A 26,617-nucleotide genomic window follows, 5' to 3' on the forward strand; every position below is an offset into this window, starting at 1 on the left:
GAGAGGGTTCGGCCGTCAGAGAAGAAAAAGATGAGGCCTACGGCCCTTTTTTTTCTTTCTCCTTTCAACAGTCTAGATTTGCCCCCAAAACCCCCAGGACTTCCTCTCACGCACTCCCCCAAAAAAATCCAAAAATAAATAAAAATTGAGGGGCGCACGCCCTTCCTTTTATTTTGTGTGTGAATCCTCCTCCAAGGAGGATTAGGTGGCCTAATCCAATTATGACTCAATCATGGGCTCTAGAACTCTTAATCCTTATCTAATAAGGAGTCTTATTGCAGTTAGAATTCTTCATCCTTATCTAATAAGGAGTCTTATTGCAATTAGAATTCTTCAATTAAGATTTCCAGTCGTAATCTAATTAGGACTCTAGGAGTCCTACTCCAAGTAGGACTCTTATAATTTGCAGTCCTAATCTAATTAGGACTCTAGGACTTCTAAACCTTACCTAATAATCAATGAAGTCCAATTGATTTAATTAAATTGCAATCCAATTGCAATTATTTCTTCTTCAACTCACTAACTCTTAGTGGGTTAAACCAACTATCATTCAAATTGATAATCATGAACTATTGTGATTGCAAATCACAATCCAACCATCGGATCGGTAAAAATCTCTAATGTGTGTGACCCCATAGGTTCTATTCAATCTGGTAGTGAGATATATTATGATCTCTATCACAACATCATTAAAAACTTCATTCAATAGATTGGAACAAATCCAACTCATCTCACCAGAGATCATTGACCATCAAGATAATTCCTGTGAGTCTCATCATCCACCAGTGATACCTAGCAGCATGTAGTGGCAACCTAGCAGAATAGAATAGATGAACCTCTAGGTGCAGTTATCATATGATATATTCCTTCTATCATAAATCTCTATAAGACGGAGGTCATGGATAACTCGTTAAATTCCGTCATCTGTCAAGATTTATTCGACTTTAGTTTAAGAGTGGAAAACTCCTTTTCCACTATATATACTGCCCCGGCCGAGGTCTTTCGAACTCAGTCTCATAAATCATATAGGACCACTCCTTATCTACCAAGATCGATAGATTTCATATGCATGCTCACCCTACTCCTATAGTGAACCTACTGCAGCCAATCTGCACCACAAGGACTCATATGGCTAGCGACCATTTATATATGCAGTCAAACTATAGCAACTTCACTGTGAATAGCCGAAGCACCGTAGGTTAAAGGACGAGTCATACTACTGCAACATCAAGTAAGTTACTGACGAGTGGATAGACATCCAAGTGACTTTTTGCTTTGGTCACGCTCAGTACTTTTGTTCTCTAACAAGCACCTGCACTATCACTCCAGTATCTTTATACTGTGGACTCGAGACTCGTCCATCAAAAAGGATAGTGATCTGTGCATTAATCTCATTGGATCAATCACCGTTCTCATGATGATCTATCGATGAGATGATTCAAGAATTAATCACCAATGACACATGGCTCAAATTTTGAACTCTTGAGAATATATATATCATCATCTTATTAATTCCTTGGATGATTCATAGACACATACACAATATGAATGAAAGAGATGCCCATTATTATTAAATAATAATAAAGTCAAGTACAATACTATGTTCCAAAATTAATTATTTAGGGCATACATCTAACAGTCCACACTTCGTCCGTCCCCAATGAGCTATGTGGTGTTAGCCGAGACTCTTGGAGTGTGCGCACAGATCTTCCTCTACATGAAAAAGCTCCTCATCCACTCCAGATCTCCCCGTCAGCGGTCCATGTGCCGTACCTGGCCCTAATCACCAGGCTCCACGGGCTATGGGGCTCCAGAACCAACCTCACAGCATGCTTGGCAACCAACGCATCTCACCTCCTTAGAAGAGACTGGATACCCAGCCCCTCTCCTGTATCGGCTGGCAGGCCACTCTTTAGGCAACAAGTGCACCCTATGGTGATAGATTTCAGCGATCCAGTCTCATGCTTCATATGATGCACGTAAATACAATGCAGGGTAAATCCCGTGTGTGGCATGTTCCAGACACGTCCCAAACTTTGGGCTTGAATAGATGCATGGTCAAGCCTGAGTCAATTAGTCTCGCCATGAGAGTGCCATCTATTCCCTGCACATTATTCTAGCACAAAAAAAGGAAAGAAAAGCTATTTCCATCGTATTTGTCCCGAAAAATAGCAGCCTTTAAAATGCACCACAAATTTAGAAAGAGAAAAAAATGAGGAAAAAAAAGGAAAATCTCGATGGATCCCTAACTCAGCTTCTCAGTAATAAGTCCTTCAATTGATCCAACAAAAGCAAATATACTGATAAATAAGCACACAATTCGGAAGATCTGAAGGCCAACCCATTTCTTTGTCCAAGCCCTCATCTTTCTCTGCACTAAGTACATCTCCACAGGGAAATAGATACCCATAGGCCAGAAGTTCCAGGCACCCAGCACTCCTAAGACCTGGTTGAAGTATGGAAAGAGCATTGCAATCCCTGTGGTGGATGCAACATATATGGTTCTATAGCATAACCTGAGAAGACTCAGTCTGCAAGGAGGCAGGAATGGCAATTGGATGGTGTAGAATTTGTTCACAAATCCACTGCCGGGGAACTTCTCTGCAGACCATCTGTCCACCAATGCGAATACTGGCTGGCTGAAAACCTATCAAAATATAAACAGAAGCTTTAGCTTCCCTCATTTCACTCTTCAAGTCAGTACTTGGGCAAGAGATCAAGGAAAGTGATTGGTAACAAGGCATGCTTTGGGTTTTAATTTTGTTCAAAGTATATTAGGATTTATACTCAATCATAGTAGAAGGGCTTACCTGATAGCCTCCCACCAAGTGAAGAACAACGCATGCATTGGCAAAGTCGACAAGCCAGTAAGGCTCGTAGAAACCAAACCCTGTCAGGAGGTTTCCAGGTGTATCATTCCCAAAGGCAGCATAGCCGAAACACCCACAACAGAGGTAGAAGAATGTGGTGGTGAGAATCGAGATCTTTGACGCTATTTTCATGGTCTGGTTTTCAGGTGGTGGTGACTTGAGAGTATCCTGCATTTGTGGAAGCTCAATAATTTTCTTTCAATTGTCATAACTGGACAATCAGCAACAAACTTTTTTAGGCTACATATTAATATGAATCAAAAGTGTGAAATGTTTATCACCTCTATCTCTAAGAGAACTAGAGAGAATGGATAGGCGAATGCAATGTCTCCCAGTGCTTGAGAAACTAGCCAGAACTTCTGTGTTGGTGAGGACATCGGAATGCCTCCAACTCCACCTTTGATTCTTCCATTCTCTGGCATACAAGTATGATGGAAAAGCTGTGTGTAAGTATGGCAGCATTAGAGCACTAGTGCTTGAAAATTTGATCCACAAGAAAAGAAGCTTTGACATGTTAGTTCCAGTATGATTTTTTTTCACTAAACTGAGTAGAGTTCAAGTATCCAATCAACATCCTACTAATATGCCTTCACCTAAATTCATGCATCAATGTGCTCTGTATCATGTTGTCGGTTTTTTGAACAAAATGTGGTATATTAGACACATATCTGCATGTAATTTTTCATGCAAACACAAATAGGAATAGACATGTCAGATGTAGATATCTTCATGGAATACATATATGTGCATGTCCATGTGAGAATGAAAAATTTTCCTTCTTAATTATAAGATATATCAAGGTAAGGTCCCTGCCAATATGTAAAGGTCAGTCCTTGTGTATATGCAAGTATATGTGCATACATACATATGCAAGGATGCATGTACTTAGTACGTGTTCTGTGTGTAAGCATTTTATCTACACATTCTGATTATTTACTACAGAAATAGACCCCAAGTTGTGCGAACGACAAAGGAAAGATGCTAACGCACAGCAAACTCTTTTAGCTATCTTACGGTATTGGCAGGTCCCCATCAATTGTTATTTAATCAAGTATGATGGCATCCCATCTTTTCATTAGATGACCACACAGATGTTCTACATTGATATTGGACTGGAAGAACATGTAATCTTAGGACATATGCCTTCCTCTTATTCCAAATTTTATTTAAAATTTAAAAGTTACTAATTCCTCTAAAACTATTTATTAACATCAGCATAAGGTAAAAAGTACCAATCACTTTGGTAAGACCAAGTCCAAATCCAATGGATGAGTAGGCGAAGGACATGACTTCTGCGAGAATTGAGAGCCATGCCATCTCGTGAAAATCTGGTATCTGTGAGAAAACCATCTGAACAGCTCCAAATAGCAGCATTTCATAATTCTCTCCATATGAGCATGGAGCATTGTGGCCTTCTCTGTGGTAGCAGTTTGACTTCAGAATTGCTCTGCATGCATGTTGAATAACATAAATAACTTTAATCACTTCCAAATTGATTGAAGTAGTACTTCAACGGCTCTCTGTCTCTCTCTCTGTATGTGTGTGTGCGCGTGTTGTTTTTTCAGTTCTCATGGCCGTGTGTGTGGGGAGAAGCCATTTCCGTGCAAGTAGTGGTATTAATATAAAGTTTCATTGGGTTGGGTCAAGTTGGGTCTAGTTCGGATTAGATTAAGATCGAGTTTGGATTAGAGATCAACCCTGACCCAATCCTAATTGAGATCCGGCTAGAATTTTGATCCCAAGTCAAACCAATATCTATAAAAATCGCAACCTAATCCTATCTAATGAGTATCTTGGGTGGGCTGGGTAGATTCAAATTGAGCTCAATCCAAGTATCACTCCTACATGATCATTGACATAAATCCTGGCATGCATAGTGCAAGCTGGCCGCAAACCCGACTCATTATTTCTTTTTTGAGAAATATGAGAGGATTGAGAGCGTTTTAAATAAATAGGCAAATTTATTTCCAAGCATACCTTATACTACTAGCAGACGTGATGGTGTATGCTATTCCAATGCCATACAAATTTAGTTGCTGAAATATCCCACAAGCCCACCAACTCTTCTTCCCTGCAAGCATACACCGAACAATTATTCAAATCTGAAGAAGCCAATACCAGCAATGATAGTTTCCTCCACCGGTGGGACTCAATCTCAATGACTGAGTCAGCCAAAATCGGATAAGGCCGGCCCCTACGGACAGGCCTCTACCAATAAAGAAATAAAACTATTTTTCCATGAATCGTAACTATCATGCGAATGCTAAGGAAAAATTGTCTCGTTGTAACTAATCATAGGAGAACTATTTTTTTGGACTGCCACGTCCGAGATTTTTTTTCAAAATTTTTATTTGAGCAACTAAGGTCCTCGTCCCGGTGTGGTAAAAGGCAAAATAAAAAAAAAGGCAACAACTTGTACTGAATCTTAAAAAAAAAAAAAGGGAAAAAAAGGACCAGAGATGTGCTTGACTTGTACCTCAACTTTGAGTAGATGATTAGTTTATACATTTAACTAAAACGAGTGAAAACTAAAGCGATAGAAGTTTAGAAAATAATCTTTATATAATTTGATTTCAAATCTCGTAGCGAATGATGGAAACGTAGGTCTGGAGGTGAACAGGGCAATAGCTATTTAATAACTGATAATTCATCATAAATGCTTGACCAGGTGCACCTATAGGTCGTCCGCGTGGGCCGACCATCGCTTTGAAACGACAAATCCGTCGAAATCACGGCCTGCACCTGGCACTTTCTTTTCGGACACGAAGGCTGCAGATGCCGACACGTTTGGTTAACATGGCCAAATGGGTGGTCCCACCAACGGATCCACCGGGAAAGAACGACAATAAAAAAAAAACCGTTGATCGTGATGATTCTAGGCAATCGAGAAAGCGATCGGTCCCAAATCAACTTTAAATGGTACTCTAATTTTACTTTTTTTGGATAAATTTCTGCATAATTGGATATATATTACTATGTAGTATTTTATGATACCATATGCAGCCAGTTTAGAACTTTAGATGATAAGTCTTAATATAATAATTAAATTATTTTATTATATTTTATGTGCCATCGGTTGTAAATATGAAAATAATCTTTCTATATAAAAGGATAAGATTTCGCCATATCGATGCTCTATTAAATTTTTTGCTAATCCACATCTTTTACATCTATAGGTCATTTATTTAAATTTATTATTTTAAGACTCAGAGTATGATAAGCACCAAAGTTATATTGATACATGTGACCATTGATCATAGCCTGCTTTCGATTTGTCTCAATCGAAGAGTCCACATCTGTTTTAAAGTAGAAGAATATTTTGGAGGTGCCAAGGACCTATCATATAGGAACAGACTTTGTGATATATATAATATTTAGCTTTATTTTTTTATTTTTTTATTAGCATACCAACTAGTTGAGCTAATAAAATTATTAAATGTAAAATATCGCAGGCTTGCATGTTTGCCGCAACATTTTAAGTGTAGATAACATGTTAAAGCTGTATGGCCTTGGCGGTGCAGGCCGTGATTTCGAAACATTTGAAAGTTCTTTTACTTCTCTCAAGTTAAGATTGTTTGCACCGCCAAAAGCTGTATGGCCTTGAATAGCTGCCATATCATTCATTGATCATGTCAAAATCCTCAGAGGATGAATTCTCTGCCTTAATTTACATCATACCTTCTATTGTGTTACTAAATATATTTAATGAAAACTTAAAAATCGGAAAAATAAATGTGTGGAAATATATTTGACAAGCATAAAGAAAACGTGTTTATATCAAGACCACCCAAACATACTGATGTTTCCATCCATTGCGATCACAAAATAACACAAGAACAATCATGGGACCTAACATAAGGGTGAATGGAAATTATCATTCAACTGAGTTGAAATATCTTATGAGAGTATTTGAGTTACCTAAATTCAGTTTTACAGCTTCCATGTATGAATGGTTCCTGATGTGCCCATGCTCAGGATCAGGTGATCTATAGCAATCAGCAAGCAGGTGTGATTGGAACATGGTGACTGCAGCAAAGAACACCATAGCCATAGGACCAGCAACCCAACCCAATTGAGCTATGCTCCATGCTAGAGAGAGGACTCCAGAGCCTATTACAGCCGTAATTATGTGGGCAACAGCAGTCCAAACAGTCCCTGAAGAAAAAAGAAAGAAGTAATGGATATTAAATGTTTCCAAATAAATGAATATAATTTCCAAAGTAAAAGAGGACAGCAATAAATCGTTTAAAAAACTTCTCAAGATATGAAATAAATTATTTCTGGAGAAAACAAAATGAAATACATAAATCAAACTAAAGTTAATTCATGCTTGGCTGATGAGATAAAGATAAAGCAGCCAAAATCTCCCTAGTTGTAAAATTTGAAAGTAAGGATTTAAATAATATGAGATGGAGTTTTTTTTTTATTTTTTTGTTTCCTTGATCGATTCAAATTAGAAAATAAATTTGAAGAGAGATTGAAGTGGTTTATAGGCATCAGTGAACCAGAAAAAGGTGGTATTTTTCAGGAGTTGCGACCAAAAATTAATTCCATCCATGTTTTAAAGAAAAAAGGTCGAAATCTGAAACCCACAAAGTAGATTGTGGTGAGAAGATGACATCCAGAGTTTAGGAAACATGAGGGAAATTCAGGAGGGAAGATATGGAACTCACCAGTTCTCTTGATGTGCGTTTCTGATTCATCTGATGGTGCATCTGGAAGCTCTGTGAGCAAGGGGATGTTCCCAGCTTCTCCTTCTCCCCCCATGGTTGCTCCGATCCCCTGTAACCGATGATGGAATTAATTCCCAATGGAAGGTGTGGTTGCTGCTGGTTTTATGGGGTGAGCCGGCTCCGATTTTTCAAAGCCGTGCCTCCTTGAAATGCTGTTGTTACCTAACTGAAAGCGATCCTCTGTTCACCTAGAACACAGAACAGCAACTCACGTCTGACTAACGACTTCACCAGGGTGTTGGGAGCACGTGTAATTAATAAAAGCCAGTTTTATGTGTTGTGGATGCACAACGCTTTGTAGTTGATCTCTCCATGCAAGCTTCTTTCTTTGGCGTTCTCCTCAACAGAGATTATCCATGTTCCACCCTCTCGTTTTGAACTAAGGCCGCAAATGGGTCGGATCGATCCGTGACCCGATCCGACCCGATCCGACCAGTGTAGATCCGATTCGACTCAAAATTTAGGATCTGCGAGTCTAGGTCGGATCTTAAAATTGGACCGAATCATTTTTTAGATTGGATCTGGGTTTACCGAACGGATCCGATCCAACTCGAATGAATCTAAACAACTAGAGAAAAAAAAAGCAAAAGAGAGCCTTTTCTTCTTTCTTTTTTTTTTTATGGGTCGTGGTACTATTAGTCGTTTTTAGGTAAATTTATGGCTGATTTTCAAAGCAGACAGAAAGGAGACATGGTTTCTTAGGAGCTTGTTAGCTTGCTCCCATGGCCCCAAGGGAAGTAGGGTTCAAGCGTGGAAGGATGGCAACAAGCATAGGTTCACAGAATCCAAAGGAACCTCGGCCCGTCAGGATTCACTCTCGATCTGTTGATACCTCTGGTGTCTCGGTGGCTGGCTTTTTTTTTTTTCCTTGTGTTTTTTGGCTTTTGTTTCTTTTAACTTTTGAAGGGAGAAAGTGAGGGGACACTAAACTGAATATGGGTCATGTGCCAGTTTTCTGCAATGGAATTGGATTTTGGAAGAAGGTCTGGGATTTTTTTTTGTCCACGAGGGGAGCTGGGAGACACCAAGTTCCGTCCAATCTGTTCTGACTGGAGGTCAATTGCAAGTCTTTCAAGTCATGGGTCACCCAGCGCCGCATAATTATGATATAACCAAATTAGATTTGCCCAAATTGTGTCTCAGAAGCGCAAAAAAAAAAAAAACCCGTTCCGACTCGGATCCGAACCCGATCCGACTCGAACTCAGTCTCGATCCAAAATTAGAACCCGAACAAAAAATCGGATCGGATCGAAGTCACTCAGAACCTGATCCGACCCAACCCGACCCATTTGCACCCCTATTCTAAACTAGACATAGAAAAAGCATGGGCTCACGGAAGCCTGCTACATCTAATGTCATGGCATTTAGGCTGGGTTTTGATATTATTCCAAATCAAACTTGCATTATGGAAGTCTACTAAGAGGGAGAAATTATTGTACACGGTATGTAGGCTGCACAAATAATCGCACCTGCTAGTTTCTATGGCAGTGTATCGAGATGTGCGCTTGATAAATGGAGCTCACAAGAATCAGCGACCGTTATTAGCTACCTGCACAACTATGTGATGCATGCAGTGTAGGCAATATTTTCTCCCTAAGAGGGTGCCCTCATCATCCACCTTTAAATACATAAGGGGTGCTACCGGACCTTGAATTACATGTGTGTTGTGTCATAGTTCCACATCTACTAATAAAAGAATCCCATATTGGTTCATTAGTTTGGGCCAGTCTCCCTCCTAACAGCTTAAATTTTTGAGTTATGATTCCGTTAGCTAGGGCAGGTCTCCTCTCAACAATTTGAGCCTTTGGGGCCTTTGGGCTATAAGTCTATGACCAAAGTATCCTGGTATTCATGATTTAATCCAGCTGACTTGGACATGTTTTTTGATTGATCCCATCCCATCTTGACTAGGGTGGCAATGGGTTAAGGCAAGTTGAGTTGAAATAGGTTCAAATCCAAAAAAAATTCAATCCATACCGATCATTTTATAATTGAGCTTGGGAAATGCAAATTAATACCCAACCCATTTATTTTGTAAAGCCCTATACCCACCTTCCAACCCGTTTTAAGTTTTGCCTCGTCAAATATATATATTACTAAACAAGTAAAGCAAAATATAGCTTGAAAATATCACAAAAATATACTTTACAAATTTAAAAAATAAAATATGTGATAATGAAAATTAATTAATGATAAACTAACTATTTAACCTACTTCTGTTTCTCTGTCGATGAATCGAAGCATATGTTGAAGATTAGAAAGATCAATATGGTCCAAGAGTTTTGAAGCCGATTAATTTCGGTTTTGTCCTGCCATTTTGCTAAAAAAAACCATTATTAAGTGAATGCATGGAAATATAAGACAGCTCTAAATGTTGCCGGTTTGTCATAGACTCATAGTTCAAGCTGTTGCGATGAGGACTGATGCAAGTTAATAAATCTATGGTACCTCTTTTATTAGTCAATATAGGATTATGATAATCTCTCTCAACCAATCTCAAGTAAGTCATTGTTATGGTTAAGGCAACCCGAAGGTTGCAACATATAATGCGCATGACTCTGAAACCACTTGTTACAGGCTCACTATCTAAAAGCTAAAAGAGGATGGTGTGAGGGAGGGGAAGATGAATGATATAGGCACCCTAGCAACCCATCTACATGAGCTTAGGATGGAAGGTCAGGTGGAGATAACATCAAAAGACATGTCTGAAGCTGCTGGTATTGCAAGATTTGCATCATTGTAGCTAGCTCCGTTTCCTTCAATATTGATATCCACTCAGAAACATTGCTCCGTATGTGGATCCCAAGACGGTCGAGGGAGGACTCAAAAGTGGACACTGCCATTGTTGGCACTGATGAGAGCATGCATTGACATGGAAGTGAACACGCCATTTTTCTCTAGCCTCCAAATTGCATGATCCGATCAGATATCCATAGCCTATTAAGGATCTGATTAAATGAAAGCTTCAGCAACTCCAGTGTGCGCGTATGTGAAAAGCTAAAATGCTTCACTTTTAGCCTATTAGGATTTGCCAAAACTACGTTATATGTTCATTGTAGTGGAGACTTACCATCTAATCCTCTTATTTATAGAGGTTTTGGACTGTAATTAGAAGAAGAAAAGAATTCTTTTTTTCTCTGCCTCTACCCTTCTTCTATTGATACCATGACAGCCTTTCTTTGACTCAAATCTGACTCATCCATCAAGTGGGCTTCGGTCAACTTAAGTTTTAGTTCTGGCTCCCATAGGCAGGACACAACAATGCGAACCTTTTTGATCCAATGTAGCAGGATTGGGTTGTCTATTATAAGCCAGTCTATGATTCATCATATTTCTCAAAAATAAATGAATTTGACTTTCCTGGATGCATGCAATTCATGTCATGGTAATAGAAATTACAAGTTCATAATATAGTTGATCTAACTTGAACTGTTTTGGGCTGGGTTGGTTCCACTTAGGCTCGTTTGGCAGAGCTTTTGGTGGGTAAGAAAGCACCTTCTGACCTTCCAAAAGTATTTTTAAATGGAATATAAGTATTTGGTAAAAAATTGGAAAACCCTTTCAGCTTTTTTTTTTGGTAGAAACAGCTACTTATTTCATATAAGTCTAACGTGAGTACAATTTGCTAGATCATGAGAAAGTAACAAAGACAAAGGAGGAGGAGCGTCTGATACAAATGTCTACAAAAAATCCTCGGAGTGCCAGGCGACAAAGGAGGCGACCCAGTCTGCTGCCTGAAAGTTGCTCATCATCTGAGCCATCCTGTGAGTCTCCCGGATAAGGAGATGACCATCACCATACCTGTCCGCCCTCCGGATCTAGTCGATCACCATAGATGAGTCCCCCTCGAGGAACACCCACTCGATACCAAGTACCTGCCTGGCATAGAATAAACCCTCTCAGGCTGCCCGTAACTCTGCCTCGACTACTGTAAGTCCTGGCGTGCGCCGCCCTCCTGCAGCTAGCATCCTACCATCGTGGTACCTGATCATAAATCCAATCCCTCTAGTCACACCATCCACTGACCTACTGCCGTCGAAGTTTACTTTGAGATAACCAAAGGGTGGGGGTACCCCTTGGCTAAAACAACTCGAGAGAAGCTCCAAAATGAAGTTTTTTTTGAAAAGTACTTTTAGCATGCATCGAAAATCTGTTTTGATTTATAATTTTTTTTCTTTTTAAACCAAAATACCGATAATAAAATATTATAATTACATAAAATAATATTATTAATATATAAAGATAATAAATATAATATTTTATATTTTTATTATTGTATTATACTATAGATATAATATTAGATTATATTATATCATATGTTATGCTATTTTATATCTTTTAGTCATTTCCAAGTATTTATACAATGAAACAAGATTGGGTTGGCTCAATTTGACCATGCTTCCGCGATGGCTTTTTAGGATAAAATTTATGAGACGAGTTGTAGCACCAACCTGACCCGAAGTAACATAACCCGTTGACGCCACCCACCACGCAGCCATCATCCATCATGGGAATTAGGAAACACAAGCACAATCCAATATCGCACTTGTCTCCAAGGGGGGGCTTTGCGTACGATTGTACCCGAGCTCTTCCACAAGTCTACGCTTCCAATAAATGAGACACAAAGCGCAAACGGCAGGCGTGGAGCACGCCTTCCACGCACCGCCCGAATCCTTGTTATTTAATCTTAAAAAAAACGGCTCTTGAACCCAGTTTAGAGCCAATACATTGTTACATAAGCCGACGGGCTCTCGAAATTTCCACAACGGTCGGGAAACAGATCGGCCGGCAACGGAATATTCTGGGGTGGATGCCGTCGGTGGCCGTCCGGACTCCGGAGAAGCTCCAAATGGCGTCGGACCGGCCGGATAGCGTCGCTCACACTATGTCCGTGGAGGCAACTCAACTCCTCTAATTGCCTGCAACGTGGGCTAATCCCGAGCCGGTAAGAAATTCTTTTGAAAAAAAAATAAATAATCCTTCACTTTTTAAAGGTAAATTCAAATGTGGTATATATTTTGACATTTGATTATTTGGGCTGTTTTCTTGGTCAAATCCAGCTGGTTTCCTTAGCTGAGCTCCTCGGAATCTGTGCTTCTGATGCTTTGGTGGTTGCTTTGATCTGGGTAGGACTCATTCTACTCTATTGCTTCGTGTTTCGTTTGGATTTGATGGTTCTTGCGTGTTGTGGTGGAAATTGAGCCACGAATTTTGTTGTGTTTCAGCATTGGTTGGTGGGTTTCTTGTTCTTGCTTTTTTTGGAGAGAATGGTTGAAATTAGGGGCGGCTGTTCGTAGATTTTGCCCTTTTATGACCAGTTTTTCTATCAGTTTACTTGGTTGCTGGGTTTTTTTTCTCATTATATGATGTAATTGAGAGTTCTTTTTGTTGTTTTCAATTTAGTTGTTCTGCTTGTTATTTCTCCTGGAAGCTTGGCTTATGATTTATGGTGCAATGGAGTTAGATATATTTTATTTATTTTGTGCTTCTTTCTCTAAAGATAAGAAGTATGTGCTAATGTTTGGAGACCATGATAGCTTTGAAGTTTATGACCTAGTTGGCTCTAGCTGTGCATCTATTCTGGTTTCTATTAGATTTCTTTTGATGGATCCTTGTGTATGCCCTGATATTTATCTTCCAACAGTTTCTTGAAATAGTAAACCTAGTCAGGTTGCATACTAATTGCTCTCCAGTATTTCATGTCTTGTAAATTTTTACTTGTATTCTTGATGGTAACGAGAAAACCTATTTGATTGATGTTGATTTTGTTTCGAAGTTTGGTATATCGGTTTGCTGTTACTTGCTAACGAAGAACAGCATACCGATGGCTGCTGACGATTATTCCTGAACCAGTTTTTGCTCTTCAAAACAAGTCTGATGAGGATCCATTTCTGGATTCTTGTGATTTTCTGCTGCCCTCTAATTGTGTAATTCGTCTGCACTGTGATAACATTTTTGCCTATAGTTTGCCTTTAAGATGATGATGCCATGTGTGATTCAGAGTTTAATTACTTGTCAACTTTAATAATACATGAACTGATATGAGAGTCAGTTCTGAGTAGGTCAGTAGGCGTCCTGCTGTCAGATTCTTCTAATCGTTAAGAATTACTTATTGCCCATACCCAGGTGTCATTACCATATCTGTTGCTAAATGTTGGGTGTGTGTACTTTGGAGTGAGCTGAAAGGTCCTGGTAACATGGAAGGTACTCAAATTTTAGGTTACTTAAAGGCAACAGCTAATATTTGTTTTCAATTAGATTCTGTTTTCTACTGTTGGTAAGATCAATAGACCACTGCAGGGAATCATGGGTTGTTTATGAGGAACCTACTTAAAGTTGGTCGCATGATATGATGTTCTGGCCTGACCTCATGTTATGCTTGATAAGGTGGGATTTTGTTAACTTCATCTGAACTACTTACTCTCGGAAATACTAAGCAAGTTGTCTGACACTGATTTTATGCTTTCCATGGAAAAACCTATCTTGGTCGGATTAGCAATGCACATTATTTATTTCCCTTTTTTCTTCTATAATACCTGGTCCAAGAAATTCTCGCTTTATTGTACAACATAAAGAGTATGTGTGCCTTCTCTAGAGGATAGGGTGGATGACTACAATGGAAGGCCAAATATTCATGAGGAACTTGCATTACCTTCTGATCAAGATGACCAATCTCCATTTGTTTTTATTTTTATTGTTTAAGATATAGAAGGGATATAGTAGTCTGGAAATATGTAGTAACAACTCGAGCTATTTGGTGCAATATGTCGCTCGGAAGAGTTTGTTCAATCTGCACCAGCTATCCTCTTAACTAAGTATGAATCTTTAGCATAAAGATGTGACTTGAGGAATCCTACAATTCATAGGGCCTTTTGGTCACTTTTGGAGGGATTAACATGATATGCAAGTCCATTTTTTCATGGAGAACTTTATATTTTATCTACATATTAAAATTATCTTTAGCAGAATAATTTTCAACCAATTTATTTTTGCTGTTTTAATAAAAAGAGAGAACTTTCCACACAATGTTCTTTTTTTTTAAAAAAAAAACAACTTCAACAGAATACACCAACCACCTTGTCTTTCTTGCTTTTATTAGGATAACACTTGTTTCTTTTTTGTTTGCTGTGAAGCCTGTGGCATCTAGAATAACCAATAAACATGGTCTTACATAGTAGCTCTCAGTTCATTTTAATTTCATCATATTGTTGCCATCATTTATCCATCGACCTCACTTCTTTATTAATGTTTGGTTTGATTTTGTACACAAAATTTACTTCTGACATTCACATCCTTTTTCTTTAGATTTAAGTAAAATGATGCCTGTTTGGTAATATCTTCATTACTATTTCACAAATCATGATGAATCTATTATTATTTCACAGAACATTATCTCTTGTATAAACCTAAGTCGTGCCAACATGGTTTCTCATGATCAGCAAATGGAAATGAATGTTGAAACTTCAGGCTTGAAGGGTGAAGTGAACAACCCATGTAACCCTGGGTTGGCCTCAAGACAGCGATTGCGTTGGACGCCTGAGCTTCATGAACGTTTTGTAGAAGCTGTTACACAACTTGGTGGATCAGAAAGTGAGCACTTTCTATCTCTCTTTCAGAGTTTATGCCAGCTCGAATTTGTGTTTAGATAAAGTTGATGAGATCTAAAACATGCATTGACAGATGTAGCTGTTTTTTTAATTATTTTTAGAAAACCCCTCCAAAAAAAAAAGAAATTTCATTGTTTTAACTGATTTTCTAACATTGTCTTCCATATAAATTTGGGCCCACAAACTACTAAATATGAAATTTCATTTTGTTCCTTTTGTACTGTGTGATCCCAAAAGGCTAATATTATATAAAACCAAAACAAAAGATTGATTTTATTTCCTGCTGCAATATGTTCAAGTCTTAACATTATGCCTATTGACCTAAAATTTACTGGAAGAATGCATTAGCAATAAGGTTACCTTTGCAATAGAATGTTCTGGTTTTGTTTCACAATATCTGCAGCATACTTACATATTTGGTAATTATGACAACAATTCTTCATTTAAGAAATACAATATGTCAAGATTGTGTGCAAGCACCACTTTGGATTGTCATTCTAACAGAGGGGCTACGAAAATTTTATTCTGGAGGTACTGATATTGTTGTGGGAATAAAGGGTCCGAACTTAGTCCCACATCGACTAGATAGCGGAGAGGTCTGTTTCTTAAATGGAGGGGGGCTACCCCTTTCTCTTGTGGGGCAAAACCGTGTAGGGGGAAGAGAGTATAAAACCTCTCCCAAAGCGGACAATACCTCTGAGGAGAAGCAGTTGCTTCCGCTATCTGAGACCGGTGGGGACTGAGCTCTGGGGCTCGAGAGATACCTTCGGTCTCATTAATGGTGCTTTCGTTGAGAGCCCTTGACCCAGCACAGACCCCTCCGCTGGGGGGGCTATGTTGTGGGAATAAAGGGTCTGAACTTAGTCCCACATCGACTAGATAGCGGAGAGGTCTGCTCCTTAAATGGATGGGAGCTACCCCTTTCTTTTTAGAGGCGCCTTTTGAGGGGCAAAACCGTGCGGGAGGAAGAGACTATGAAACCCCTCTCAAAGCGGACAAAAACTTCTAAGGAGAAGCAGTCGCTTCCACTGTCTGAGACCGGTGGGAACTGAGCTCTGGGGCTGGGGGGATACCTTCGGCCTCATCAGATATTATCAGACACAATGATTTAGACACTGTTTTCTCTTACTATAATTCACTCTTGCCTCAACTGATAAAAAGCACATATGGTCCTCCCATTTAAGTCAACACTTCAATCTAGTTGAGCAGAAATGCTGCTTATAGGAATCCAATAGATTTTCATCCTATTTAGAAATTGAATATCTATTCCAGTAGGTGCTCAAAAAGAAATGTACTTGATGGTGTACTCAAAGAATCAATGGAGTATGCCAAAACTTATACTAGTCTACATGTAAAGGTCTCAAAGCATGATAGATTGCATCAAAAGCTCAAATGAACTTATCTACAACTGGAGTTTGAGAAATCATCAAGCTTCTAGAAATATTCATGTTCTCATCTAATGTGACAGGAGCCACTCCTAAAGGTGTCCTTAGGGTCATGGGTGTACAAGGCTTAACTATATACCATGTCAAAAGTCACTTACAGGTAATTTGCTGAGGATCCCTGATTTTATTTCTAGATACTTTTTCATCTTCACTATCTCATTTTATTTATTTTTGCATTTCCTGATGTCATTGCTTTGGTTCATCCAGAAGTATCGGCTTGCAAAGTACATTCCGGAGTCTTCATCTGATGGTAGGGGCATATGGTTTCTTAGGAGTTTCATAGATAAGAAGTCAAATGTTCTATAATTGCAGAAGCCTATTTTAAACCAAACTAGCACTTGTAAAACTATAGTGTTTACATACTTTATATTATCCATTCTAAATAGGTTTTCATTTATGTAGGTACTAAGTCTGAAAAGAAAGAACCTGGGGACCTACTTTCAACCATTGATAATTCATCGTGAGTTTTTTTTGGGGTACAAGTAGTATGCAAAATATAAACAATTATGGTGCTTGTGTTCTTAGAATTGTTTAAATTCTTCTTTCTTTTTTCTGCTAAATACTATTCTTGAGTTCATCTGTTTTTCCATTTCATTCAGTCCAAAACTAATTCATTTCCCATTTTTTTATAGTAGCTAATGTGATTGCAAATCAAAATTATAGTTTTTGATATCTAGTAATTCTTATATATGGAGTGGATTTAACTTAGCTGTTTTAGATCTGAGGTTTGTAAGCTCTTATTTCCAGTCAGGCCATGGCAGCTGGTTTAAGCCTAGTATGTAGTTGCCACATAAACTGGGTTGGTTACTGGGTTACCCATTGACTGTTACTCTTGTAACCATCTTAAGCAAAGTGGGCTTGGTTTCCTTTGATTTTGTTGTCATGAACATGTTTCAACGTATATCTCCAACTAAATTCCTAATAAGGCTTTTAGATATTAAATGAGAAGATGTTTATCTCTTTATTAGATAAATAGATATTAAAACAAATGGTAATATAGGATGAGATTAGAGAAGTTTTTAAGAAAAATGAAATGAAAAAAATGGAATTTGGTGGAAAATGATGCAATTGCTGTTGAAGAAATGTTATTATTGGCTAGGGGAAGATGCAGTGGATGAAAGAACTGGCCTAGAAGGTTTCCAATCTTTGATCTGAGCAATGGAGGGCTGAAATCGCGTTGATTTATGAAGGTGTGCTTGGACCATACCCATCCCATTGGCACTTTGGAGGAGAAAATCAAAGCCTAAATGCTGTTTGAATGGTTCAGATTTAATTTAGTATTATGTCTCTGGTGTTTAATTGAGTTTAGGGGTAGTTTAGGAAGTGTATCTTGATAACATAAAGGGGTTTGTTACTGTTTATATTAGTGCAGCATAAATGGTGTCGTACTACAGTGCCTTGGGCCATTAGGAGAAGTAGTAAGTCCGGAACAAGTGGCTAATTAGTTAGGGTACGAAAAGAGCCAACTTTGTGGCCGGTTATTCCTTCCTCCCTCTTCCCTCTTCCCTTCCATCTCTATCATTTTCTCTACATTTCCGTTTCTATTTTCTACTCTATTCTTTGTTTTGTCCATTGTTGACTGCTAGTTTTGTTAAATTCTCTACCGGATTTCGGTCAATATACACTATGTCTATATTATAGCCTGCTAGATTAATATGTCAGTCTGTTTCTTTTAGGATCCGTGTTGCATCCTTTGTTAGTGGTTTTGCTAATTTTTTATCTTCTGCATTCTACGTATTTCTGTGCTCAATATTTTCTATATTATAGTTTGAAATATGCAGCAGATCTTTCAATTAAGGCCTGTATTTCTTCTGTTCCTTTTCCCTAATACCTTCCAAAATCATTTCAAAACCCTAGACAGAATTTTATTTATCTACTGTTTGTTGATAAATTCAGCTTATTTATTTGCATCCTGTTCTTAGAATTTGGACAGCAAGCAATAAGGTTGCTTTGAACCTAAACTGTCCTATCCCTAGAGTCCTCTTGCACAAAGCAGGCCAATCCTTGGTGTTCCTGCATCAAAAAAGCTCTCAATCACTTGAGGATTGTTGTAATTGTTTTTCTATTTATTCTTAGCAGTTGCATTTCTCCTTCTCTTTGATTATTTTAATCTTCATGAAAATTATCTGATGAAGGATCAAATTGTAACTAAGGTGTGCTTCTTTCTTTTGTTGTCAGTGGAATGGAGATAACTGAAGCACTAAAATTGCAGATGGAGGTTCAAAAGAGGCTACAGGAACAACTAGAGGCAAGTGTTTCGTTTAATTATTGATTTGTACAAGTTTTTTGCAGAAGTGTTGCAAATTTACTGGGGCTTACAGATAGTAGTTAGACGAATAGTTGATGTAATGGTTGAGTATAAATAGGAGCTGCCGCACTTACAATGCATTGAAAATTGCAAACATAAAATAAGTTGCTAACTTTTTCATAGTTCAGTCAGTTGGAATAACATATAAATGACTCATAGTGACCTTCAGAAGATAAATATGTTGATAAGCTCGAAGCATTATATGCTGATGGTATATGATATAATCAACAGCATCAGTTAATGAGTACATAGCAAATTTGAGGAACATTTTATTTGTATTCGGGTGGTACCAAGGATTTGTACATGTGCATGTGTGCATGCATGTGTGTTTCAGCACGTGTTTGCTTTAATCATCCATGATGCAGTAAGTCAATAGATCTATCAGAATCGTATAATGAACTGAGCAAGGTTACTTTTAAATGACCCTAACTTTCAGAATTTTTGTAGGTCCAGAGGCAGCTGCAGCTTAGAATACAAGCCCAGGGCAAATATCTGAAGAAGATCGTTGAGGAGCAACAGCGTCTTAGTTGTGTGCTGACTGGAGCATCGGGGCTGGGTAACACAGCTACCACATCTGGGAACCCCAATCTAGACTCTGACAAGACTGACCCCCCAACCCCTGCTTCAACCTCTGATATCCCCATCCAAGACAAGGGTACCAGCAATCATAGAGTCAACTGCAGGCTTGTCGAAAGTCTTACCCATGATGAATTATTCTCCTCTCCGATGACACCAAACTCCTGCTGTGCTGGCTCCCCTGACAGCCCAAAGAGCGAGCAACCGATCAAGAAGCAGCAGGGAACAGGCAGCCTCGAAAATGCAGGGTCGACGCATGCTAATCACATTCTCGAGTCAAGCTCAGGCTGAGATTTCCAATGCACTTGTTCGATGTACCCTATTGATGGTGGCTGCATCGATTAACAAGGCACTTCAAACTGTCAAACTGATCAGCTCATGAATGAATCTTCGCAACAGTGATTGGTCTGAAATTGCATCAGGGAGTGATGTAGAGTTGGATTTAGGTAGTGCTAATGCTTAGAAGATGTCTTTTCTGGTTGCTAATTTTTGCCAGAGATTCTATCATGATGGAAGAGTGTTTTAGTTGTGCTTGTTATCTAGTGAGATGCATTCGTCCATGAATGTTGTACCCATTAGGAGAGTTGTCTTCATTTTTATTCCAAAATTTAAAATGGGAAACTTTGATATGCATGCAAGGTTTTATTAACCGTCACTAAATTGGGAAAAAGTTATATGGATAGCCTGTATTATTTTTGAGGGTAGCTCTTGAAAGAAAACTTAAAAGAGGTCCATGAAAACTCTGAAGTAAAATGAGTGAGCTGCATTGTAACAACCCAGGATCTCACCCAAAATGGCTAGCCGGAAGGTATTATTTGGGTTCCTTGATCCTGTATAAGTATCCAAGATCTATCCAGCGAATAACCGATGTGGGACTAAACACACGCCCGCACGGGTCCTCACATACTCCCTCCGTTCAAATCCTGACGTCCTCGTCAGGCTAAGGATTCATATCTATTCAAATCTAATCACAAACACCACGATTGGCCCGTGGTCAGCCCCAATAGATCCGTGCTGCAGTGTCCCCTAGTCCACATAGGTTATGAGCCGGGTCCGCTCTGATACCATTTGTAACAACCCAGAACCTCACTCAAAATGGCTAGCCGGAAGTTATTATTTGGGTTCCTTGATCCTGTATAAGTATCCAAGATCTATCCAGCGAATAACCGATGTAGGACTAAACACACGCCCGCACGTCCTTACATACTCCCCCCGTTTAAGTCCTGACGTCCTCGTCAGGCTAAGGGTTCATATCTATTCAAATCTAATCACAAACACCACGATTGGCCCGTGGTCAGCCCCAATAGATCCGTGCTGCAGTGTCCCCTAGTCCACATAGGTTATGAGCCGGGTCCGCTCTGATACCATTTGTAACAACCCAGGATCTCACCCAAAATGGCTAGCCGAAAGGTATTATTTGGGTTCCTTGATCCTGTATAAGTACCCAAGATCTACCCAGCGAATAACCGATGTTGTACTCCTGATGGTGATTGACAATGGTGAAAAATCTCCGTGAGGCCAGCATAAAAATTCAATGTGTTTTCTAATATGGTACTAATGCTATCGTCGTGTGCCAAGAAAACAAAAACCTACGAAATGATGTCAGATTCGAATATTATGTTGAAAACATCCAGCTGAAGCTGCTATCATGATCAAGGGGCTAGGTTTTTGGAGCTTTCAGATGACAGATTTTTATCTCCTCTTTGATCCAAACAGAAGCCATCGAGACTGGAGCTCTCCTCTTTGATCCAAGGGCGTGTTTTTGGAAAAGGTGGGATTGACTCGAATCATGCAGGATCTCTGGATCTTAATAATAAAATAACTATTAACGATCCTGCAGAGAGTTTAGGTGGCAGAACTTCGGGATTACAAGATAAAATAACTACTAACACCCTTGTAGACTGTTTGGATGGTTGAACCCCAGGATTATGGGAAGTGACTGATCCTTTGGGAAAAAATAAATCCAAACGAGAAGCATAGGCTAGCACACCGCAATATTGTTAAAAGCCAAGGATATTTCTATCTAGAACTTCAAAAATGTTCCACAAAATAAGTAAATAATATGTAAATAATAAAATAATTTAACAATAAATCAAATTTTTATTTTGCTGGGCAAAATCTTTTTTTTCCAGATTCAAAACCAATTTTCTTGCTACCTCAAGGACACGGGTTATCTTTCTCGCCTAAGGATCCAACTTGTTTGGCGTTAATCTATTGTTGGATCTCCCACTGCACGGATCTGGAAGAGGTTTTTATTAAACGAATCTGCTTTGAAAGGGGGGCTCCACCCTCTTCTTATCCCTCGCTGTCAGGGGCCTTCACTGCCCCCTGAAGCAAATTCGAGAAAAAATATTGGAGCGCAACAGTTTCGATCCTCGAACAAAGGTTTGGGGCCCAACGGTAACTGCTCGCACACTTCAAACTCCATTACTCATCCATTTGCATAGATCTCAAAGTAATTAGTGGATGATCCAGTAGTAGATTTGCATGAAGAAAGATGAATATAAAAGATACAACACATTCCCCTATCTTGAACAGTTTAGGTGGGGTGTATATAGGAGTGCAAATGGGTCGAGTTGGGTTGGGTCTTGAGTGATCCCAATCTGACCCAGTTTCTTATTTAGATCCTAATTTTGGACCTAGACTCGACCCGATTGAATTTTTGACCCAACGGGTCATTCGGGTCAGGTCGGGTCTATGTATAAACCCAAATCCGACCCAAAAAATTCGGATCTAGGTTAGGCCTGGTCCGAGTCTGAGTCTGGGTCTGGTCCGAACTTGCTATTTTAATTTATAAATGAAGGTAAGGCATTGAGTTAGCAGAGAACGGTTTTCCTACTACTCCTACTACTACCACTAAAAGGACGAGTGAGCTTCTGATTTTTTTTTGGCCTAACGAGCAAGTGAGATTGAGATCAAGAGAGAGGGAGAGAGGGAGAGAGATGTTCGCGCGGGGGGGGGTGGGTGGTTGGTTGGTGTTGGGGATGAGGGGGAGGCACAGTTTTCCTACGACGGAGATCCAGACCAAAGCTCCCTCACCCGCCACTCAACCCTTTGCAAGTTCAAAGAATTCATCCGCGGCTTTAATGGCAACAAGGGCGACTTCCCCTACTCGTAACTAACCTCAGTAGTCCCCTCCCTTCTCCCTATCTTCTCTCTTTCCCTCTTCTCTGATCTCTATGCTTGCGATCACAGGGAGAGCCTTGTCCACAACCCCGACCACCTCACGGTAGCAATGGAGGACCTTGATGCCTTCGATATTGTGCTCTCTGACAAGATCCACAAGTCCTCCGCTTGAGCAAATCTTCCGCCCTCTTGGAATCGAAGCAACAGCAGCAGCCACTGCGGCTCTTTCCATTTCCACTGCCCTGCAGCTCAAAAAACCCAAAGAAATGGTGAGAACATGGAAAGCCACCCAATTTCGCATGGGAAGGGAGAAAAAGGGGCTGTCCCGTCATCATTAAGGGCGACATGATATTCTGCCACAACGATCACTTGTTGCCCTAGGGAGTGGGGAGGGTAAGAATAAAAAACGGGTAGACTGTGGGCAAGTACTATTGTACCACTTCTCCGCCTCCTTTTGATGCTTTTTTTGTCTTTTTTTTTTTACTACAATATGTTTTAGCTTAGTTTTTATCGGTAGATTGTGGGCTTGCAGGCTACGGGCCTAAACGGATAATTTAGGTTCGGGTCAAGTTGGATCGGATTGTTGGGTAAACGATCTTGTAGCATGTTTGATAGTTATGATTTTGTCACATAATGATTATTTTTTGTGATTGAAATTTGTTGGGCATAAAGACTATTCTTATTTTTTCATTAAGAAAATATTCTGAAATTGAAGTAGGTCATAGCCGCCAAAGTGGCACACGCACTGATATTGTCTGATTTTCTCAAAAAAAAAGGGTAGCAATGTATTTTTCCAGATCATTGCATGCAATATCTTGCCCAAAGGTGTTATTGTGGATGATAATTTGGAAAAATGACATGAAGTAATTAATGGGATTGCATTAGCCTAGAATTATTCTTCTGCCCAAAGGTGATGGTGTTTCGAAAGTTGATGTGATTTTATTAATGGTTTCATGATATGTCTTAAGAGTACCTTATAGCGTGTTGTATTGTTAGCCCAAAAGTGACTCTACAATGATGCATCGAGGCTCTTACCGTAATTAGACTTATATGTTTTTCAAGTTTGATTACGGACTATCTAATTAATTGCCCAAGTTGATTAGATAGATATGTTGTCATCCATTGATTGCATGCATCACATTTGGATGATATTAAATAAAATATGTTGTTCCTGTAGTTTTGAATGCCTCTTTTCTTTTCAAGCCAATTGTCTGCTATTGAAACCTTGACTAAAAATAATTATGTGAGATGGAAACGAGACATAGAAATAGCACTAGGTCTTTTGGGTTTAGATTTGCTTTAGAGGAGCAGCACCGAGCTAAGACCTCTCTGATGCACTAGTAATTTCAGCACCTCTTCACTAATCTGCATATCCTCTCAAGTCATGAGCTAGGCTTCGGGTTCAATTTTGATAGTCGAGTAATGGTTTAAGTTTTATGCAGGCAAATAGATAGATCCCAAGCTCATCTACTAGGTCTTATTAGGAAATTCTGTAGGTGTTGATAAGCATTAGGCTTTTTTAGGCAGAAGTTAATGAGGGTTTTTAAGTTTGAAAAACAAATGATGATGGAGTGATGTGATGTGAGCAACAGACCAGCTTGATGATCAAAAATCTGCACTTAGTGGTAGCCTGGTCACGATTAGTAAGCTGAGGGCTCTATAAGAGCTAAGTATTGAGACAACATGTTTATAGACAATTAAGAGATTGATTTGAGCATCGGAAAGGGTTTATAGGGGCTGCTTCAAGAGCAGACCAAGCCAGTATAATCAAATCTGAGCTAAGTCAGACCAGAAACCCTTATTCAGGCTAGTGGCTGATAGTTGAGGCTATATGCATGTAGAACTTGAAGCAGATTTAGGCTGGTTGGGTGCAGAAAAAAAAAGGAAAAGAATAGAAAATATTCTGAGAAGGAGAGGAAGAAAGAAGACTTGCTCCAGACTCCCCATCTTGATCAAGCCTTTTACTAAAACAATAAAGCCCCTAAGTTGGTTCAAACTTGAAATTAATTTTTAAGGAATCAAAACATTAGAGAAGGTAATATGTGACCTTTTCATAACCAATACAAAGGTCAACTCATCTCAACATTTTTGTCAAGATTCATCCAACATCTTTAATATGTTCTGAAATCATGGCAGACTCCATGAGGACGATTTTATATATAACTAGAACGACCCTCACAAATTGCAGATACTAATTTGTTAAGAATCAATCGGATTGAAGCTATAGCGTCATTATGTCCTAAATATGTGGCGGACTCCACAAGTCCTACTACAGTTTATTGGCATGCAGTATCTCCTTTGGCAACCATGACATTCAATATGAACCTGCTAGCATGGTCGCTTTATGGTCCAATTGCATGATATAGTCACCTACAATAAGGCTTGTACTACACCTACTATTAATGGCAAAATGCAATTTCCCCAGTTGCTTGGAACGAAAGAACTGGTCGTCGAGCCTCTGTTGGTTTTGATGCAACTGACATATTTTAAGCCATCAATAAACATTCATTTTCTGTGTTGTGGCATAAGCATTTAGGGCACATTTCAAAGAAGCGAATGGAAAGATTGATGAAAGCTAACATTCTGCCCTCTCTGAAATTTTCAGATTTTTACACTTACGTAGATTGCATTAGGAAAAAGCTGACTAAAACTATAAGGAAGGGATCCACTATGAGCGATGGTTCTTTTGGATCTTATTCACACCTATTAGTGGACCGTTACTTTCTACTATATGTGGGAACAAATACTTCATAACCTTCATTGATGATTTCTCGCATTGTATTTATATTTACTTGAGTAATGATAAATCTCTCGCTCTTGAGAAATTCAAGATATTTAAAATGAAAATAGAAAAGCAATGTGGGAAGAGTATTAAAATTGTGAAATTTGACCGTTGTGGTGAATACTATGGTAAGTATGACGAGTCCGGTCAGAACATGGATAATTTTGCGAGATTTTTACAAGAATATGAGATAGTTCCTCAATACACAATGCCAGGAACAGCTAAGCAAAATGATATTTCTAAAAGGCGTGATCGGACTCTGAAGGATAAGGTTAGGAGTATGATAAGTAGAACAAATTTGCCAGAATTCCTAGGGGTGAAGCATTGAAATCTGTCATGTATATTCTGAAAAGGGTCCCTAGTAAAGCTGTTGAGAAAACTCCTTTGAATTGTGGATAGGTCATAAACCCAGGTTAGCCCATTTTAGAGTTTAGGGCTGCCCAAATGAGATTAGGATTTATAATCCTACTAAAAAAAAAAAAATTAGACCCCAAATCTACACCAGAATTTATAGATCAAAGGACTATAAGTTCTATTGTCCTAATTGTGGCACCAAAATTGTTGAGTCCATTATGGCGAAGTTTCTAGGGAATGATATTGGTAATAGTGAGAGTTTTATATTAAAGAAAACTTTTGTTGAACCAGATCAAGTTGTGGTTCCAATTTCTGTTGGACAAGAAAGAGTTATTTCTCAGCCGTTTGCAACAATTAATGAAGAACCTGGGCATCAAGAAGAGCCTCACATTCCTCCTCCAACTACAGTTGAGTTAGTTTCTGAACTACAGGTTAGGAGATCACAAAGGGAAAGAAGGTCTGCATTACCTAATGACTATATTATCTACTTACAAGAAAATGATTTTAGTATTGGGCGTAATATTGTTCACGTCTCTTTTAATGAAGTATTAACAAGACTTGACTCAGATAAATGGCTGAATGCCATAGAAGATGAAATGTTTTCTATGAAAAACATAGAGTTTGGAAACTTGTTGAACTTTCACCATATGTTAAGGCCATAGGTTGCAAATGGGTTTACAAATCCAAGTTAGACTCAAAAAGGGATGTTGAACGACAAAAGGCTAGACGGGTTGCTAAAGTTTTCACTCAGCGAGAGGGCATAGACTATAATGAGACTTTTTCACCGGTTTCATCCAAGGATTCTTTTAGAATTAT

The 26,617-nt window shown here is 39.0% G+C and overlaps 2 protein-coding genes across 5 annotated transcripts; one reads left to right on the forward strand and one right to left on the reverse strand.

Annotated features, from left to right (window-relative positions):
• Positions 1-1,545: 1,545 nt before the first annotated feature.
• LOC148700701 (putative amino acid permease 7) lies at positions 1,546-7,736 on the reverse strand. The gene is made up of 7 exons (XM_008798301.5): positions 7,544-7,736; positions 6,789-7,025; positions 4,848-4,941; positions 4,103-4,317; positions 3,152-3,285; positions 2,811-3,038; positions 1,546-2,647 (listed from the first exon to the last, which is right to left on the reverse strand). Exons 1-7 carry the CDS (start codon positions 7,635-7,637, stop codon positions 2,246-2,248), a joined length of 1,404 nt encoding a protein of 467 aa, XP_008796523.3. The 5' UTR covers positions 7,638-7,736; the 3' UTR covers positions 1,546-2,245.
• A 4,407-nt stretch (positions 7,737-12,143) lies between these two features.
• LOC103711970 (myb family transcription factor PHL7-like) lies at positions 12,144-20,172 on the forward strand. Of its 4 annotated transcripts, none has more exons than XM_039116880.3 (10): positions 12,144-12,548; positions 12,664-12,729; positions 13,730-13,807; positions 13,904-13,990; positions 14,989-15,193; positions 16,679-16,755; positions 16,863-16,905; positions 17,058-17,115; positions 18,834-18,903; positions 19,411-20,172. In XM_039116880.3, exons 4-10 carry the CDS (start codon positions 13,979-13,981, stop codon positions 19,828-19,830), a joined length of 885 nt encoding a protein of 294 aa, XP_038972808.2. In that variant the 5' UTR covers positions 12,144-12,548; positions 12,664-12,729; positions 13,730-13,807; positions 13,904-13,978; the 3' UTR covers positions 19,831-20,172. The 4 variants fall into 4 exon arrangements, with proteins under 4 accessions (XP_038972808.2, XP_038972809.2, XP_008796527.3 ...); XM_039116881.3 differs by having other exon boundaries at positions 15,043-15,193; XM_008798305.6 differs by lacking the exons at positions 13,730-13,807; positions 13,904-13,990.
• Positions 20,173-26,617: the final 6,445 nt, after the last annotated feature.

Source organism: Phoenix dactylifera, chromosome 11, assembly GCF_051530095.1.
Source record: "Phoenix dactylifera cultivar Ajwa chromosome 11, Ajwa_hap1_PhDact_Kaust_v1.1, whole genome shotgun sequence".
Classification (NCBI taxonomy): Eukaryota; Viridiplantae; Streptophyta; class Magnoliopsida; order Arecales; family Arecaceae; genus Phoenix; species Phoenix dactylifera.